At 40.1% G+C, this 16,508-nt stretch overlaps 1 protein-coding gene across 6 annotated transcripts; it reads right to left on the minus strand.

Annotated features, from left to right (window-relative positions):
• Nucleotides 1-58: 58 nt before the first annotated feature.
• Nucleotides 59-15,541, minus strand: hnrpkl (heterogeneous nuclear ribonucleoprotein K, like). 6 transcript variants are annotated; one of them, XM_044175123.1, is made up of 16 exons: nt 15,341-15,541; nt 13,819-13,928; nt 12,949-13,046; nt 12,787-12,843; nt 11,873-11,916; nt 10,485-10,557; nt 8,565-8,678; nt 8,193-8,321; nt 7,648-7,955; nt 6,761-6,814; nt 6,489-6,528; nt 4,202-4,217; nt 2,959-2,991; nt 2,767-2,834; nt 2,482-2,651; nt 59-1,803 (listed from the first exon to the last, which is right to left on the minus strand). In XM_044175123.1, exons 2-16 carry the CDS (start codon nt 13,877-13,879, stop codon nt 1,773-1,775), a joined length of 1,296 nt encoding a protein of 431 aa, XP_044031058.1. In that variant the 5' UTR covers nt 13,880-13,928; nt 15,341-15,541; the 3' UTR covers nt 59-1,772. The 6 variants fall into 6 exon arrangements, with proteins under 6 accessions (XP_044031058.1, XP_044031056.1, XP_044031054.1 ...); XM_044175121.1 differs by having other exon boundaries at nt 13,819-13,925; nt 15,231-15,541; XM_044175119.1 differs by having other exon boundaries at nt 15,231-15,541.
• Between the last annotated feature and the right edge of the window lie 967 nt (nt 15,542-16,508).

Consider the following 16,508-nt stretch of genomic DNA (forward strand, 5'->3'; position numbering starts at 1 on the left):
CATGAACTAGATAAATATATTTATTCCACTGTTGAAATAAAGCAGAACATACACTTTGTGAACTGACATAGATTTTATTTACTCAACACCTGCAGGTACTACAGATATCAAGACACCGAGATAGATATGACCGGACAGAAAACACCACTCATGGACTCACAAAACTGTACGCTCCTCACATCAAACTGCATCTTCCAAACTGTCAAAATTTAAAACACTTATGCAAGAATAAATGGATCCAACAGATCAGATATTAAGGTTGCATTACAGCGAGTCCATCACGGTGAGTGGCGGAAAATAAATCAAATACCGAAAGAGAGAAGTGGAAAAAAAGATTACCAAACCTGTATTATGGCGCCGTCTCCTTCCAAGAAAGTAGAAAGTATTCTGGGCCTATTTAAACACTCATGAAGTTACTGTTTCTATGTAAATATATACACACACACACACTTTATACAGCTTCTTGTATTTCAACGAAAAACAAAAATTCTTAAAATTGTCTTATTTGCTATATCACACTGGCACATTCATCCCAACATAAAGCAAAATTATGACATTTTGGAAAATACGTTTATTAAATTTCTGCGATAACTATAGATAAGATTGATGCCACTCTTATATTTGTCCGTTAATTATGATGCAGGCGTTAACTAGGTTGCTACTAACAGCAGGTTAGCTTAGCACAAAAACTGGAAATGTGTAAAAAGCTAGCCTGATTGTGTTGAAGACGTCCAAGTCCACTTCCAGTACCTCAAAAGCTCAGTAATTAACACGTTACATCTAATTTGTATTTCGTAAAAAAAAAAAAAACGAAGATAAAAAACAACAACTCATGATTTTACAGAGGGTTATCTGTTACTTTTTCTTGGCTGGTAGCCGTTGCTGGGCAACCAGGGGAGACTCCAGTAAGTTAAGTTACTGCTCAGAGGTATTACATAACAACCCCCAAAAAAAAAAAAAAAAAAAAAATTGTTCTCTACAATTCGCTTTTTGTAGGGGATTAAACAAACGAGATATAACGTGTTAATTAGTGAGCTTTAGAGGTGGTGGTAGGTGGATTATGTAGCCATTGGGCAGCAAGACTATCTGTTTTCCCCCCGTTTCCAGTCTTTATGCTAAGCTAACTGTCTGATACCACTCTTATGTCTGTATGGTAAATGTGAAATTGCAATCAACTTATTTAACTTTCCCAGAACTGAATAAGTGTATTTCCCAAAATGTCAAACTACTCCATTAAAGCCCATCTTACAAAAAAAGCATAATTTGAAAGGTGGAAAAGGATGTTGTGTAAAAATGTAAAGTAAAGTTTATTTAAATGGTTCTTTAACCATTTCCAAGACCATGCATCTTCATTTGAAGAGTGTGCTTAAACATTTGGGGGGGGGGCAACTAAAAATCACATGATGTTCCTTACAAAAAGATTAAATTCTGCATGCTGTACTGAAATGAGGGAGATAAGGGCCAGGGGCGTCTCACAACACCAAAAGTTATCACACAGATGAGTTTACTCCATAGACGGCACAAGAATCTCCTAAAAAAATAATTACACCAGCACAGAAACATGTTGTTGACTCCTTGTTTGCTGTTTGACAGCTTAAGATTTTTTTATAAACTCCTCAAAATAAAAAATTGCGATTTATAGATAGATGGTGTAGTGTGTGTTAGTGAGGGGAGTGGGCACATCTACCCAGAACAGAGGAATGTAGGCTCTGAATAGAAGGAGCAAACAGTATGGCAGCATGGCTTCAATCTTCTTCTTCACTTCTTTCCTCCTAGAAGAACCGACCAGAGTACTGCCTCACACTGAAATGAGAGACAAGATAAAAGTGAAGGACATTTCATGATAACATTAAGAATATTTATTTGAACAGGACTAATGCCATTGGTCAAGAGCAGTTAATACTGGATGCTACAAACTGTAAGACATTTTTCATGTGGAGCACAATTGTAAGTAATAAAAAAGTATGCCAAGGTCAAGGCTGAAAATAAATTATGTCTGCAAGAAGCAACATCATTGCGGAGACCAGCTTAGCCATTTAGTGAGGGGTGGGGGTGGGGGGAGCAAAAAGCAGTACATCTTCACATTTAAGAAGCTGAAACCATAAAAAAAGTTTGCCTTTCTTTCTTAAAAGATGATTCAAAAGAGTAATTGATTATCAAAATAATTGCCAATACATTTTCTGTTGATCAATTAATCGTTTCAGCACTAGACAAAATTAGCACTAGTACTAGTAATAGTGAATACACAACAGCAACTACAATCAACAAAAGTATTATATGTTTTATGTATTTTATTAAGTCTGTGTCGGATTCGCCTGGCTGCAACACAAATTTACCCTCGGGGACAATAAAGTCGAGTTTAAAGAGTTAAGAAATGTTTACTTCCATCCAGCAGTGGATGAGCACACAGGCCATCAGAGGAGACCACACTGCTCCAATGACATGATTTAGAGTGTTTTTGGGAATCACAGGAGCACATGCCTGTTCTGCAGCAGGTATTGGGCGTTCTGGATCTGGTCCTGTGTTCCTGTGATGGTGATGATGCGGTCCTCAGAGCCCTCTAGTGGTTCATCAATCTTGATGGATGCCCCAGACTCATGGCGGATCTGCTTGATCCTCTGGCCGCCCTTACCGATGATGGAGCCAGCCAGCTGCAAAACAACCACGCAGGCCAATTGAAAACAGATTTAGGAGTGCAATGTCTCTTCTGTTTTTCTTTGCTGCAGGAGTCATGTTTTTGTAAGAGTGAATAGATGTCTTACTTACATCTTTTGGGATGGTGACTTGTGTTGTGATGACTGGGCCTCCAATATCACTGTATGAGCCTCTACCACCTACAGCAGGAGGTAAGAACATTTAAGGTGAATTTGTCTTTAACTAAAGCATGCAACACAAAGAAACAAACCCTTTAGGTTAGGAAACACGACGCTGGGACAATAATAATCCATCCCCACTCACCAGACTGAAAGTGCTCCCAGGAAGAATTGTTGTCTTTGAAAACAGTGGAAAGGAAACAAGAAAGTGAAAAATGAAAATACACCACAGGGACAAAGACAAGAGACAGTGTGATAGTAAACAAGAAATACAGCAAATATCCAAGACAAATAAGTTTTCCCTCTATGAGCGCTAACAAATATGTTAAAGGAAAATTATGTTTTTGTTTTTCAAAATGAATGCATTGTTATTCATTGATGTACTTCCTGGGATGTGGGGACATGCTTAAACAGCTGAGCATTACAGTTAATTCTTGAATGAATTTTAATTTTAAAATGTTTTACACAAATCTCAGTTTCTCTCAATCATCCAAAACATGTATTTAGAAAAGAAAGGTAACATTGCAATGAAATGATGATGTTATAATCATCCATTATGTAGTATAACTAACTGTAAATGCAATCCAATACAACGACACACACAAATTATGGCATGCCAAAGTATAGTAAGCTAAAAAAATTCAACCAGGAAGTCACTCTGCAAAAACAAAAAGGGGTAATCTGCTGTTACACATTTTTGGTTTAATGTTTAATTTCAAGAAAGTGGTTTAAATTATACACTTAATGTCCACTTTGTTAGATACACCTGTCCTGTACAGTCTAATACAGTTCTACTTTTATGATGCCTGTAATGTTCAGTCTACTGTCAGAGGTGTTAATTCAATTATATGTTTTAGTAATGAGGTCATAGTGGTGTTGTTGTACTGGGCTGCATTATATTGAGGTGTTTCTAATATTTATCCCCCTCACGTATGTAAATAGTAAGGACAAAAAATTAAAAAACACCTCAATATAATGTAGTCCAGTACAATACCTCCTTTAACTCCTCCTCCCTCCCTCCTCCTTTATCACCTCAGTAACAAACATAATTTAATTTACACATTAATGTCAATAATAAACAATAATGTCACCAAAAACTGAACATCATGAGCTTCGTACAAATAGATGCTATGGCAGGGCTGTTGTATTGGACTGCATTCGATTGCATAGGTGTACCTGAGTGTAGTGGACACTGAGTGTATGATCTGACTGTGGACTTGAAAACCAGTAACACAGCTTATGTGGTTAGCCCTACATAACATGTCTGAAACGAATGACGGCTGAAACTAGGAAAATGAGACCCAAGTTAAAAAAAAAAGTAGACACGAATTTCCTTTGATCAAATAATTGTAAATCTGTGCTGGATTTACATAAACATCAACACTCACCATATCCGCCTCCACTCTGCATTTCAGGATTGATTGGAGAAAAAAATAGAAAAAAAAACACAAGCATAAAACTGTTTTAATGACACAATAATGACAGTATGCTATCAAAACCTTTTCACGTTTTCTGCACAGTAATAAACCATGCACTCTGTATCCATTCTACATTATATTACGAACAACCTGGCCAATACTGGGTACGACCGTTTTAGTATCCAGAACAGTCTGAATTATCTGAGGCATGGATTCAGCAAGGTGCTGGAAATGTCCCACTAGGATCTGATTCTACAGTATTAAACAGTCCCTGCACATTTTTCAGTGACATTCATGCTTCAAATATCCCATTCCACTTCATCTGAAAAGTACATTATTGGTTTGAAATCTGAGGCCTGCAGGCTACTGAAACAATCTGAAGTAACTATGGGATATTATAAGGGACTACAGTAAAATGATAATGTAAACTTGGAAATGAAAATGTAATTCCACAATAGCATTATAATTTTCCACATATGTATGTGTTAGAGTAAAAATTAAAATTAAAATGCAATAATCCTATAACAATAATAATAATACTTTTCATTTCCCACATACTCGTATGGGCGTTCTATGACCATATTAAAATGAAAACTGCATTTGACATTTAATTTTCAGAGACTTAACCTGTTGTACAATGGACAATGTTCAAATACAATAAACAAAGCAGCACCCCCAGTCTATTGCATTTACATGTCACCACACTCTTTTGAGTTTTGTAAACTGTTGTTGGAATACTGGACAATTGAACATTGGAAAAACATCACCAGGTCTGACGAATCTCGCTGCGACATGTTGATGGTAGGGATCAGAATTTGGCATAAACAACATGAATCCATGGATCCTTCCTGACTTATATCAATGGGTCAGGCTGGTGGTGGTGTAATGGTGTGAAGAATATTTTCTTGGCACACATTGGGCCCCTTAATACCAACTGAGTATTGTTTAAATGCCATAACCTTAATCAGTATTGTTGCTGACCATGTGCATCCTTTATGGCCACAGTGTTCCCATCTTCTAATGGCTACTTCCAGCAGGATAACGCACACATCATTTCAAGCTGGTTCCACCATGACAGTGAGTTCAGCGAACTCCAACTGCCTCCACAGTCACCAGATCTCAATCTAATACAGCACATTTGGAATGTGGTGGAAGAGGAGATTTGCAGCACGAAATGTGCAGCTGACAAATCTGCAACAACTGCGTGATGCTATCATGTCAACAGACCAGAAACTCTAAGGAATGTTGCCAGCACCTTGTTGAACCCAGGCCATGAAGAATTCAGCCTGTGGAGGTTACACCCAGGTGTATCTAATAAAGTGGCCACTGAGTGTATTTCTGCTGAATATGAGAAGACTATAGAGTTCGCACAACTCTCAGACTTCTGGTTAGTCTGAATGGGAAGAAGAAGAGCTGTAAACTGATTTAGGGCATAGGGTGCACTGCAGATGCCATAAGAAAATAATAAAAATAATGTACATGCAAGGATAAAGGTTGGAAAATGAAGATATGTCACTGAACCATTTTACATTAAAGTAGTCAGAGATGGCAACTCAGACATTAGGACTCCAAGAAGCTTGAAACTGGGTCAAAATATTACAGGGTATATAGCGCTTGACTTTTCTTTAAAGCAAAATGATTGAGAAACAATCTGGCATATTACTTTTTTATAGACATGGTTCATGATAATGAATTAATTGCTCATATTTAAGGCATTTAAATGCACAGTAATAATTTGCCTTAACCCCTTAAAGCCATTGACTATTCAAATTGTTAATAGAGCAGTACTTAGAGATATGGCATACTCTAAATAAATAAAAACACAAACATATCTGCTAAGGTTTTAAAGTTATTTGAGCATAAGCACTAATGGTATTTATTTGATCAAATGTTTTATTTTGCATTCCTGTTGAAACAATTTGCTTGCAGCTAAGAACTGAAGGGAACCTGTTCAGGAATTGCTTTGGTTTCAGTTCAAGTTCATTTGCTAGCCTGGTGGATCTCTGGACTACGTACTCTGCTCTGTGGTAACCAAGGAGACAAGTGTTGCCAGGCAACAACAGGCCCAGATCAGTGTGCATACACAGTGAAAAAGCAGCACACTATCCATGCCTCTGTGCTTTTACTACACTCAGAAAAAGGAATTCCAATCACCTCATCTGAAAATAATTCACAAACACCTACTACACACAACTAGGAAGCTACAAACAGGCAGCCTAGCATTACAGCTGCACCTATACACACAGACGGCACTCACCATGCTGTCATAACGGTCTCCTCCTCGGCCTCTTCTGTCACTACAGACAAAAAGGTATGCATTAACACTACAGTATCAAGCAGGTCGGCACTGTTAGATTGGTATTTAGAAAGCTGTGAGCGTGAAAGGATATGCAGATTCTACAGATTACCTGTGATCAGACTGAATCAGGGCTGGTTGGTTGACATTCTGCTACTGAGCAACTTTCACTGATACCTGTCACTCTGCTTTGGAGAGAAATTATATCGTTGACAATCCTACTTCGTACTCACCTAGGTCGGTCGTCCATGCTGCCATGATAACTGCCATGTGAGAACCTGTCTCCCCTGCAAACAATGACAGACAAGGAAAAGTGTGTTGGAAAAATAAAATATAAACGTCTAACTGTATCTAAACAATTGGGCATCTAAGGGTGCTTTCACACCTGTAGTTTGATTAATTTGGTTCGGACCAAAGAAAAAATGATACATTGTTGCCTTTTAGTTCTGGTCCAGTTCATCTTCATTCAAACCAACCAAGTCATATAGACAGACGGGTAACTCATAGGTACATGGATCCATGTGGGGGAATCAAATTCCGGTGACTGAAAGCAAATCATGCATGCGCCTTTTGAGAATATATTTCTTATCTGGTGTCACGAAGAGCTTAAGAAAAAACAAGTGATTATGAGCATTACTGGCAGAGACTGCAACTGTATATCATAAATGACAAACAGCAAGGAACTGGGGGGGCATTTTGTACCATAATATTACGGGAGGATAGTTCCTGTGTGGTCACTATGTCACTGCCAAAATACACAAGTTGGATATAAGCTCAACAGGTCTCAACTCCTTTTCACTTTATGATTTATCGGGAAACACAGCCGCACTTATTTAATAGACGGATTTAATAGAAGTTAAGCTTTTGAATTTATGCTAAAATCACATATCTACTATTGCTTTCAGACCGCAAATCGAACCGCACCAGATCCTGTTTGGGAGGCAGACTGAGACCCTCCTCTTCAGACAGTCTCAGTCTGGTTATTTAGTCCACCCCAGAATGACAGCTTTCACACCAGCCAAAACAAACTAAACCACTAGAGCAAACGCACCAGAGTTTGTTTTAACGAACCAAACAGGTTAGGCGTGAAAGCACCCACAGTAAGTGGGCCCCTCCTCACCCTCCTCTTGGTGGTGGTGGCGGGGGAAGAGGCAAGTTACGTGCTCGGCTGCCCCCTCTTCCACCTCTGCTCAGCGGTGGTGGAGGACCCCGACGGGGGCTCATGTCATCGTACTCTCTTCTGGAGGGAGGCATTGGTCTGTTGCCACGAACAGGGGGCATGCGCTCAAAGCCCCCACGCACACGAATGGGGAAGCCACCAATGGGTCGTCTGCCTCTTTCCTCAAATAACATGGTGAAACCGCCGTAGTCATATGTCTCATCGTAGAAATTAGGGTCATAAGGCTGGGCACGACCTTTGATTGGTGCCTGCAAAATGAAAAGAGTAAAGATTGCAGGCTCTGTTCTATTTTGAAATAACTGTTCAAATTATCTGTAAAGCACACAAACTCTTAACATTTAACACAACTCTGAACATTTAAAGCTGTTGATTTTTTAGCAACATCAGCCTCCAGTCATAACTATACCTACATCTGCATGAGATGAAACGCATGACTGCAGAAGATATGTTGAGGCTTTCACCAGATCTCAGAGATGTTAACTCACCTCTGACACCAACTCCAGGATAACTTTTATACATTCAATGACACGTTCTGGCTTTCCTCCCACCAAGACGACTCTGTCAGTGGAGTGTGGACAGCACTCCTGGAACAACTTGATGGTGGTCTGGGTGTTCTAGTGCACGGACACATGAAAATGTTTGACTTATATTCAGATTCACTTTTGATTGCTTTGCTACTGAACTAGCCAATGACACCACCAAAAAAGTACTCTTTTTATACATGTATGTAATGTCATTATTGCTACTGCAACTCACAAAATATAAGTAACCATTATAATTATAACAACTCATCTCTAAGCCAACTATTGGTGCAGAGCATTGTGGCGAGGCTCCTGCTAATGTGAACTCTGTCCTACCTCTCTCAGCTCCTTTATCTTGGCACCTTTTACCCCGATGATGCCCCCTGCCAAGCTCTGATGGATAAGCAGGCGAAGCTCACTGTCAAAATCAATCCCACTGTAATGCTGGTACTACAGAAACACAAAGCAAGATCGGTAATGTCAGTAGGGCCTGAAACTCCTCCCATTAGCCTATATGCTTTTAAAACATTCATTTTGTTCTGTAACACAATTGCAATTTTTTGTTTTACTTTCCTGAAAATAATGAAACTTATGAAGCAAACCACACACAGTGCTGTAGTATAAACAGATAAACAAGTTAACCTGTGCAATTTTGATTAAGGAAACAGGTTTAGGGTAGAACACCCTGCACCATATATAAAGATCATCTAAAAAATAATATTGGAATTTATCAATACCCATATTTTTTCGGGATCACCACCACACTTCTGCCTAATGCAAGCTGCTTGAATTGATGTAGTCTTAAAAAAATTTGGCCAGGAATATCATTTCAGATTGCTTCATTCTCACACCTCTAATATTAAATAGTAGTAAAACAAGCAGCATGTGCCAGTTTTAAAAGCTGATGGGGTAACTGACAGACTTACAAAGACACCAAATAATTGACACTCAAATTGCTGTTGAATCAGTCTCAAAAATGTTTATATGACCAAAGAAACTCAATAAATCATGACAGCATTTGCCAAACACAGAAAAACTGTACTGGTTTAGAAGTACAGTGGTGGCAAAGATTGACTTTATCACCATTTCCATGACAGTCTAGACAAACGCTAATTGCTGTGAGCTTCACAAAGGTGGTAGTTGGCAGAGACGCAATTTGGAAAATATATCCAAAGTCAGCGAAGATGCATGTGTTATGAGGCTCACAAAACTTGAAGCAATAGACATGTAATCTTTCACTTGATGTTTGGACACATCTGAAGCCTTGGTAGTTGATCAGTATTAGTATGGATTGCCATCGCATTGGAGGCAATGCAGTGATTGTTCTGCAAGGTCAAATAACAGGTCCGGGCTCTCAGGTTGACCTGAGCGGTTTAAAAAGAACACTGCAGTAAAATCATATGGGTGACTTATGGCCAACCAGAAAATGGTTATGAAGTAGACTTTTGTTACCTGAACAAATGAGTCTCAACAAAGTAAAGGGTTACACAGTTTTGTTGTGTAAAGCTCAGGTCGGGAGTGGTTATTTTGTCCATGCATGTGAAGTGTAGCAAGTCAGCAGTGCCCAGTGGGAAGAGCAAGACTGAGTGTGGACAATTTGTTGCATTAGCCTGGCGCACTAAAGATCAGTAATAAATGAAATAAAATATAGTTTTGAGTTTCTGGTGTAAAATTTGGCTATAACAGTCAGGTTCAGTCGGATCAGGACTTAGAGACGCGGGTATAATCCTTGTTCCAGTCTTAGTTTAAAAAGGTGCCCTGTGGAGTTTTCGGTAAAAACAAAAAAATAAATAAATAAATAAAACAAACAACCTTATGTTTACATTCAGTGTTACTTACCAAAGCACATTGTGTGAAAATTGAGGTGTAACAAATGTGTTGAATGCTGTACCTTCCTCATAGAACATTTGCAAATCTGATTTTTTACATTTGTTTAATCTTGCATCATTTACATCCATGTTTACAAGCTAACAGTCTGCTTCTTCACTGTCTATGTTGGCACATTGCTAAGTTTGTTGGTAAATTACTGTCACCAACTGTCAATGAGCGGAATAGCGCAAAACCAAAGGGAGGATGTGAATTGCGCCACCTGCGTGTCCTTGTATGCATGCTTCATAGGGTACCTTTAAGGCTTGTGCAGAACGCCATTATAAAGTGAAGTTAAAATTTTTTTTTAAAGAAATCAAAAGACAATGTCATCAATCATCCTGGACTGCCCTACACATAATTAACAAGGTAATTAACATGGTGGCTTACCTCCTCTAGAGTTGGTATAATTTTCAGCAGAATGTCTCCAATAGTGTCGATGCTAGCATTCACACTCAGGATCCTGTCAGGAACCATTTTGGCCAAAAGGAAGCAAGGCATTACAAGGGGGACAAGAAGTACAATACAAAGCAAAAGCTGATAAATACACAAGAAGCAGTCCAGCAAACAATAACGGACAAGTTACGAAAGGTTTCAAAAGGAAAAATTAAGACTGCTACATGTTGTAACTTTTCCCCAAAACTAGACTGATTAAATATGCAGCTGACATGCACTCAATCTAATATTTTCAAAGTAAGAGAAGCCTTGGGCGGATGGGCAGCTTCAGAACGACTCAAATTAACGTGATACTGGCCACACAGAGTTGAGGGAAGAGAGAGAGAGAGAGAGAGAGAGAGAGAGAGAGAGAGAGAGAGAGAGAGAGAGAGAGAGAGAGAGAGAGAGAGAGAGAGAGAGAGAGAGAGAGAGAGAGAGAGAGAGATCTTCTATTACCATCCCACCACCAGCAAGTTGGGGAAAAGGAACGTAACAAACTGAAACAATAGCTTGCCATGACAATTGCGCCACCAGCACACCTTCTCATCCAGGGGTTGGGGAAGAGGGGAGAGGTGGGGAGGAGAGGGCTTGGGGCTGAGGTGAGGAGGAGACGAGGTGGGCAGTAGAAAAGAGCAACAGAGCAGAGGGGTTGAGGTGGGGAAGGAAATGTGAGTGGTTACCAACTACTTTGTGGCACAGGACAGGAGCAGGGGTGGAGGGGTTGGGGGGTTATGAAAGGTTTGGCAGGCAGCTCTGATCTGGCCTGAGAGAAATTTAACAGAAGAGATGCAGCACAATGAAATAAAGAGACGACATTAATGAGTGACAGAGTGCGGGACGGAGCCTCCAGACAAGAGGCAGTGCTCTCTCAGAAATCATGGACAGTGATGCTGAAAACAGAGGGGAGGGGGTGGAGGAGGGGAGGGGGAGGTCGGAGGTAAGGGGGCCAGGTGGGCCACAGAGGACAGAGCGAGAAAAAGATGTCTTGCTTTTCACAAATTTCATGGTAAAATTAAATATCACAGCAAGGAAAAACAACATCCAACAGCTGTGTTGCTAACAATTAAATACCAACTACTTGGTAGTGGGTTTTCAGTGATTCTCTGCATGGAAAATAAACTGTAATGACAAAAAGTCCAACTCAATGGAGATGCTTAAAATGGACAGAAAAATCAAAGGGAACAATACACGTCTCTTACAAGTGGAGGAGGGGGGGTGTTTGGGGGAGGGGGAGTATACGGTCATGTATATAAAAATGTTAAAATGAAACAGAAGGCAGGTTATCAAAGACATGTGTTTCACTGTTCTAATCAGGCAGTGAGGCAATAACTGGTGGGACATACCGCTCTGGGCCACTGCTGTCTGGGACTGATACACTGGCATTGTACTGCATGGGCCGAGTTGGTGGTGGTGGTGGTTGTGGTGGTGGTTGTGGTGGAGGAGGTTGGCATTGGGCGGGGGCATTCAATCACAAGATGTCAAGTAAGGTGCCCGTTTAAGGAGGGGCACGGTTTATGGGCGGGGCCAACCGGGAGTGTCAGGTGGGCGGGCGGGCGTTCAGGGGCGGGCGGAGGTTGGGCCAACGTCAAGGTGGGCAACGCAGGAGGGGCATGTCGATCCAGTACATGGGCAACGGAGGAAGGTGGCCAAAAATAAAAGCAAAAAAGTAAAAGGAGAAGGGAAGAGGGGGAGAAGGAATACATTTTTAATTGAATACACGCTATACTTTGACCCAAAAGTGAAATGAGAGACTTGAAACTGTGGTGAGTGAAGAAGAACAGGAAGTGCGACCTGCATAAAGATAAGTATAAAAAAAAAAAAAAAACTGGAGCACTACAGAGATTTACGTCCCTGAAAAAACAAAGACCATATCGACTCAGGTTTTCAGGCACCTGTTGTCACTTCAAGGTCAAACATAGCTTCAACATTGTGAGGGGAACTGGAATCAGGTTGAAAGTCACAACAAGACTCGAAACAAATCCAACAGATCTGTCTAACAAGGCCTTCCTTGTCTGTCCACATGAGCCAACTTGGTTTCATCGTTATAGAGAAGTGATCTCAATCAATTCTTGATGTCAAATGATTAAAATCTGCCAGCAAGAAATCTGAGACTGTTTCTGTGAGAATCCAATGAATAGGGGGTTTGCATTAATTGGAATTTAGGTTTGGGTCCATTCAATTTAAATTGGGCATGAACCAACAAAATGTTCTCCTCAGCTGCAGAAATGTTAGCAACATTTTATCTGTTTTTACTCACGTCTGTGCGAAGGGCTTTTATGTTCTTGCCACCCTTTCCAATAACAGCACCGGCATTCTGTGAAGAAAAAAGGTTTTCCTTAGAAAAATCATGATCAATAGAAGAAAAAACAGCAGTGTGGCCCAACAACTAATGTGGCCCACTGTGCAAATGGGTCTTTACTTTGCTCTGGAGCAGCACACGCAGCTCCACCATCTCGTCTGCATTGCGAGAACGTTTGAAGGCCTGCTCCTCGTCCATGTCCTCAGCTGGGCGTTTACCTGAGAGGGAAGACAATCCAGGTCAAATCTGAGCCAGGCAGTGAATCTGTACGAGGTATTCATTGTTTACAACAGGCGTCCTGGATAATAACTAACTTTAATTCTACAGAATTTGACAATTTTCAGCTTTGGCACCCTGGTATGGCAAAAAAACAATAATTGATTCTTCAAACTTTTTGATGTTTCACCAGAATTATCTCACTTTTCTAAAAACAAAATCTATTATCTTCTATAAATCACATAAAATGCTACAAATGCTGGCTAAAATCTAAGACTAAACCACCATAATATTTAGAAAAAATGCCAAAGGGAACCAAATTATCATTACTAACCACAGCCACTGAAGGATTAATTGAAGTGACAAAAAATACAAATACATGGAGAGTGCCACCCTGAGAATGGGTTTCATTCAGCAGCCAACTGTATCCTGGATTATGTCCAGCACCACCATGTACCCTTCCTGGATTAAAACACGGGCAGATCTGCTCAGGGCCCACAGAACAGCAGTATCTTGGATAGGAGAATCCCTCAACCATCTGACATGTCCACATGCTATGCTGTGCCAGCCAGAAATGTTCAGTTTTTTCTTTTTTCCTCCCTTGAGTGAACTAATTAGCCGGTATATCTACACGCTGTAATTCAAGCTGGATATAACACTACACAGGCTCAATTCATTATCTACTTAATGCATGAGTTAATTCATGCGGTTTACATTATGGTCACAGACAGCTGATTTTTTTCTTTGTCAAAATGAAGACGTGTATGATCTTACCATTAGCGTCAGTGTTGCTGAATGTGTTGTCTTCGTCCTGCTCTTCGATTTTCACCTCCATTGTCTTGCACCTGCACTGGAATGCAAACAGGCTCCTCTCCCTGGATCTGCTAAAGGGGGGGCGGGCAATATTACAATCAGCCTGGCTACATATGGTACATGCAAAGAAGCAGCTAATCAAATATTCTACATTTGGCTGCAACTAACAATTCTTTTTATTATCAGTTAATCTGCCAATCATTTACTCAAGTAATCAAATGATAATAAGTCAGAAAATATAGAAAAATGTCCATCACATGTTCCCATAGCCCAATGTGATGTCTTGAAATGTCTTGTTTTGTCCAACCAATAGACTAAAGCCCAAAGATATTCAGTCTACTACCACATAAATGCAGCAAATGCTTATTAAAAGGAATTAAATTAAAAGTTGGAAGGAGGGAATGTTTGGCAATTTTGCTTGATAAACGACTTGAACAATTAATCGATTATCAAAGTAGCTGCAGATTATTTTTCTACATTTAAGATCTAATTCTAATAGGAGACAAATTGGGCTAATTAAGACAAATCATGTGAAATCACGAGTCAAGTGTGTATGCAGCAGCATGAATGTTGTCTGGGTAGTTCAGTCAGAATCTGGGACTGAACACTATAAATATAGTATACTGTACGCATGCAGTCCACCTACATGCACTGCCCACTGTTGCTAGTTGAACACCGCAAAAGCAGGTTGGACTTCTGCAAGCATTACTCCTGCGCTGAGGCCTTGCTAAGTAGGGAGATGCTGGTCAACGCCTACATAGTTTAGGAATTAGCAGCACCCATTTTAACTACCGTGGGTTTTTCAAGAGCACCCACAGCTACCCCCCATGTATGAAAGGTGCTCCAGAAAGCACATATTCACAGGTGCATACGTGCCATCCGGAACAAATTAGCCATTTGTGGAAAAAGCTAATCACGAACTGTAACTTAACTTGTTATATCGAGCCCTCTTCCCCCTTTTATCTTCAACTAAATGAAACGGAGAAACTGTAACTTACATAAAGGAAAACGGGCAATTAATTACACTTAAAAATGAAAACATATTTGTCACCTGATATGTCTGCCTGCAAGCAGAAGTTAGCTAGCTTCTTCGCGGTGTGGCTAAGTTGACATGACTTCGCTAAGCTAACAGCTCTGCTAAGCTAGCCAGTTGCTTTCTATGCGTTTTGCGAGGCGTGTCTACCAGCGACAGTGTACACGTTGCGACTGTACAGCATTCACTAGCGAGATATAACAGGAGCACAGCGGGGCAGTCCTGCTATGCTGGAAATGTCAGCGATGAAATCTAATTATATGAATCATAGCTAACAAACAGGTTAAATGACGCAACGTTATGTACCGGACTAATAACATGTAACGTTAGGAAAACAAACCTGCAGCAAAGCCACGTTCACTGCGGTCGTCCACGGTTTCCTCGCCCAGAAACGTTTGCACGTTTTCAGCATGGAGAGAAGACACCGTGGATGAGCTCGTCTACACTCACCCGGTGGTTCGTTAATTACGCTTGTCAAGTCAGCGCGGGCGGGCGGAGCTAAGACACATTGAATTAACCGAAAGGAATCAATGTACCCGTGTGGCCACCCAGAACAATTTATCAAACTCTCCCTGAGTAGTCTTGGAATAATTGTCCCGGGTTAAGACTCGCAGGCAGCTCGTCCTCTCAGGCTGAACTATAACCCCGCCCCCTCCGGCAGACTCTCCTGGCTGCCTGGGTTTTATAGTCCTGAAGCTTGACTGTCAGGTTAGTTTAATATAGTTATGGTTCCTTTGAACGCCACAGCTGGGTCCCAGTTCAATACTACATATTACTGTACGTCTAACCGAAGTTTGAGTACAATATGAAGTCCATTCAAACTGAAAAAATGACTAAATTAAGTATGCAGTATATCAGTGTGTATGCTAAATTAGCTTGATTTTTGACTTGTGTCCCACTATCATTATTTTGGGACTATCTCATCCACTGAGATGCTTCCTGTCGCAAAGTACTTCTAGACTAGTTGGTTAATCCTAAAACTTATTATTAAATTATAAAAGTGAAAATGTTATACAAAAAGCCAATTAGTCGATCAACAGAAAATTAATCTGTTCTAATTAAACTTTTTGGATAATGGAATCATGGCTTATTTAAGCAAAAACAATTGTCTGGTTGCAGTTTGCCAATGTGGGGGTTTGCTGCTTTTCTGTTTTATTTTGTTGTTTGTAATTTCTTTAACTAGAAATCGAGAAAATAATGACTAATTGATGATGAAAATGACCGTTAGTTGCAGCCCCACATTCAGTACACCTGCAGTATTTAATAGAAACAAAATGATGATATAAAATTATGGAATAAAATGGAATAAATATTTACCTGTCTTGCTTACAGTGCATAGCATACTTATACAGTGCAGTTGTATAAAATCTTGTAGGTAATTTTATCTGAAGTTTTGGAAATCAGGTCTGATAAAGATGCTTATTTTATCTTCACAAAGCAGGGACTGAAGAAGGTAATGGAGGATTGGATTCTTAACAAAAAAAGAACGTGCACTTCAGCAAAAGTAAGTTGAAATGGATTTTTTTACTCATCCTCATGGTGCTTGTGGGAGACAGTGATCCGCCCAGGTCAAGACAACCTTGTTATCAGTAACTAAACATGAAACTCTGGATAATGA

This window comes from Siniperca chuatsi, linkage group LG18, assembly GCF_020085105.1.
Source record: "Siniperca chuatsi isolate FFG_IHB_CAS linkage group LG18, ASM2008510v1, whole genome shotgun sequence".
In the NCBI taxonomy this organism is placed as follows: Eukaryota; Metazoa; Chordata; class Actinopteri; order Centrarchiformes; family Sinipercidae; genus Siniperca; species Siniperca chuatsi.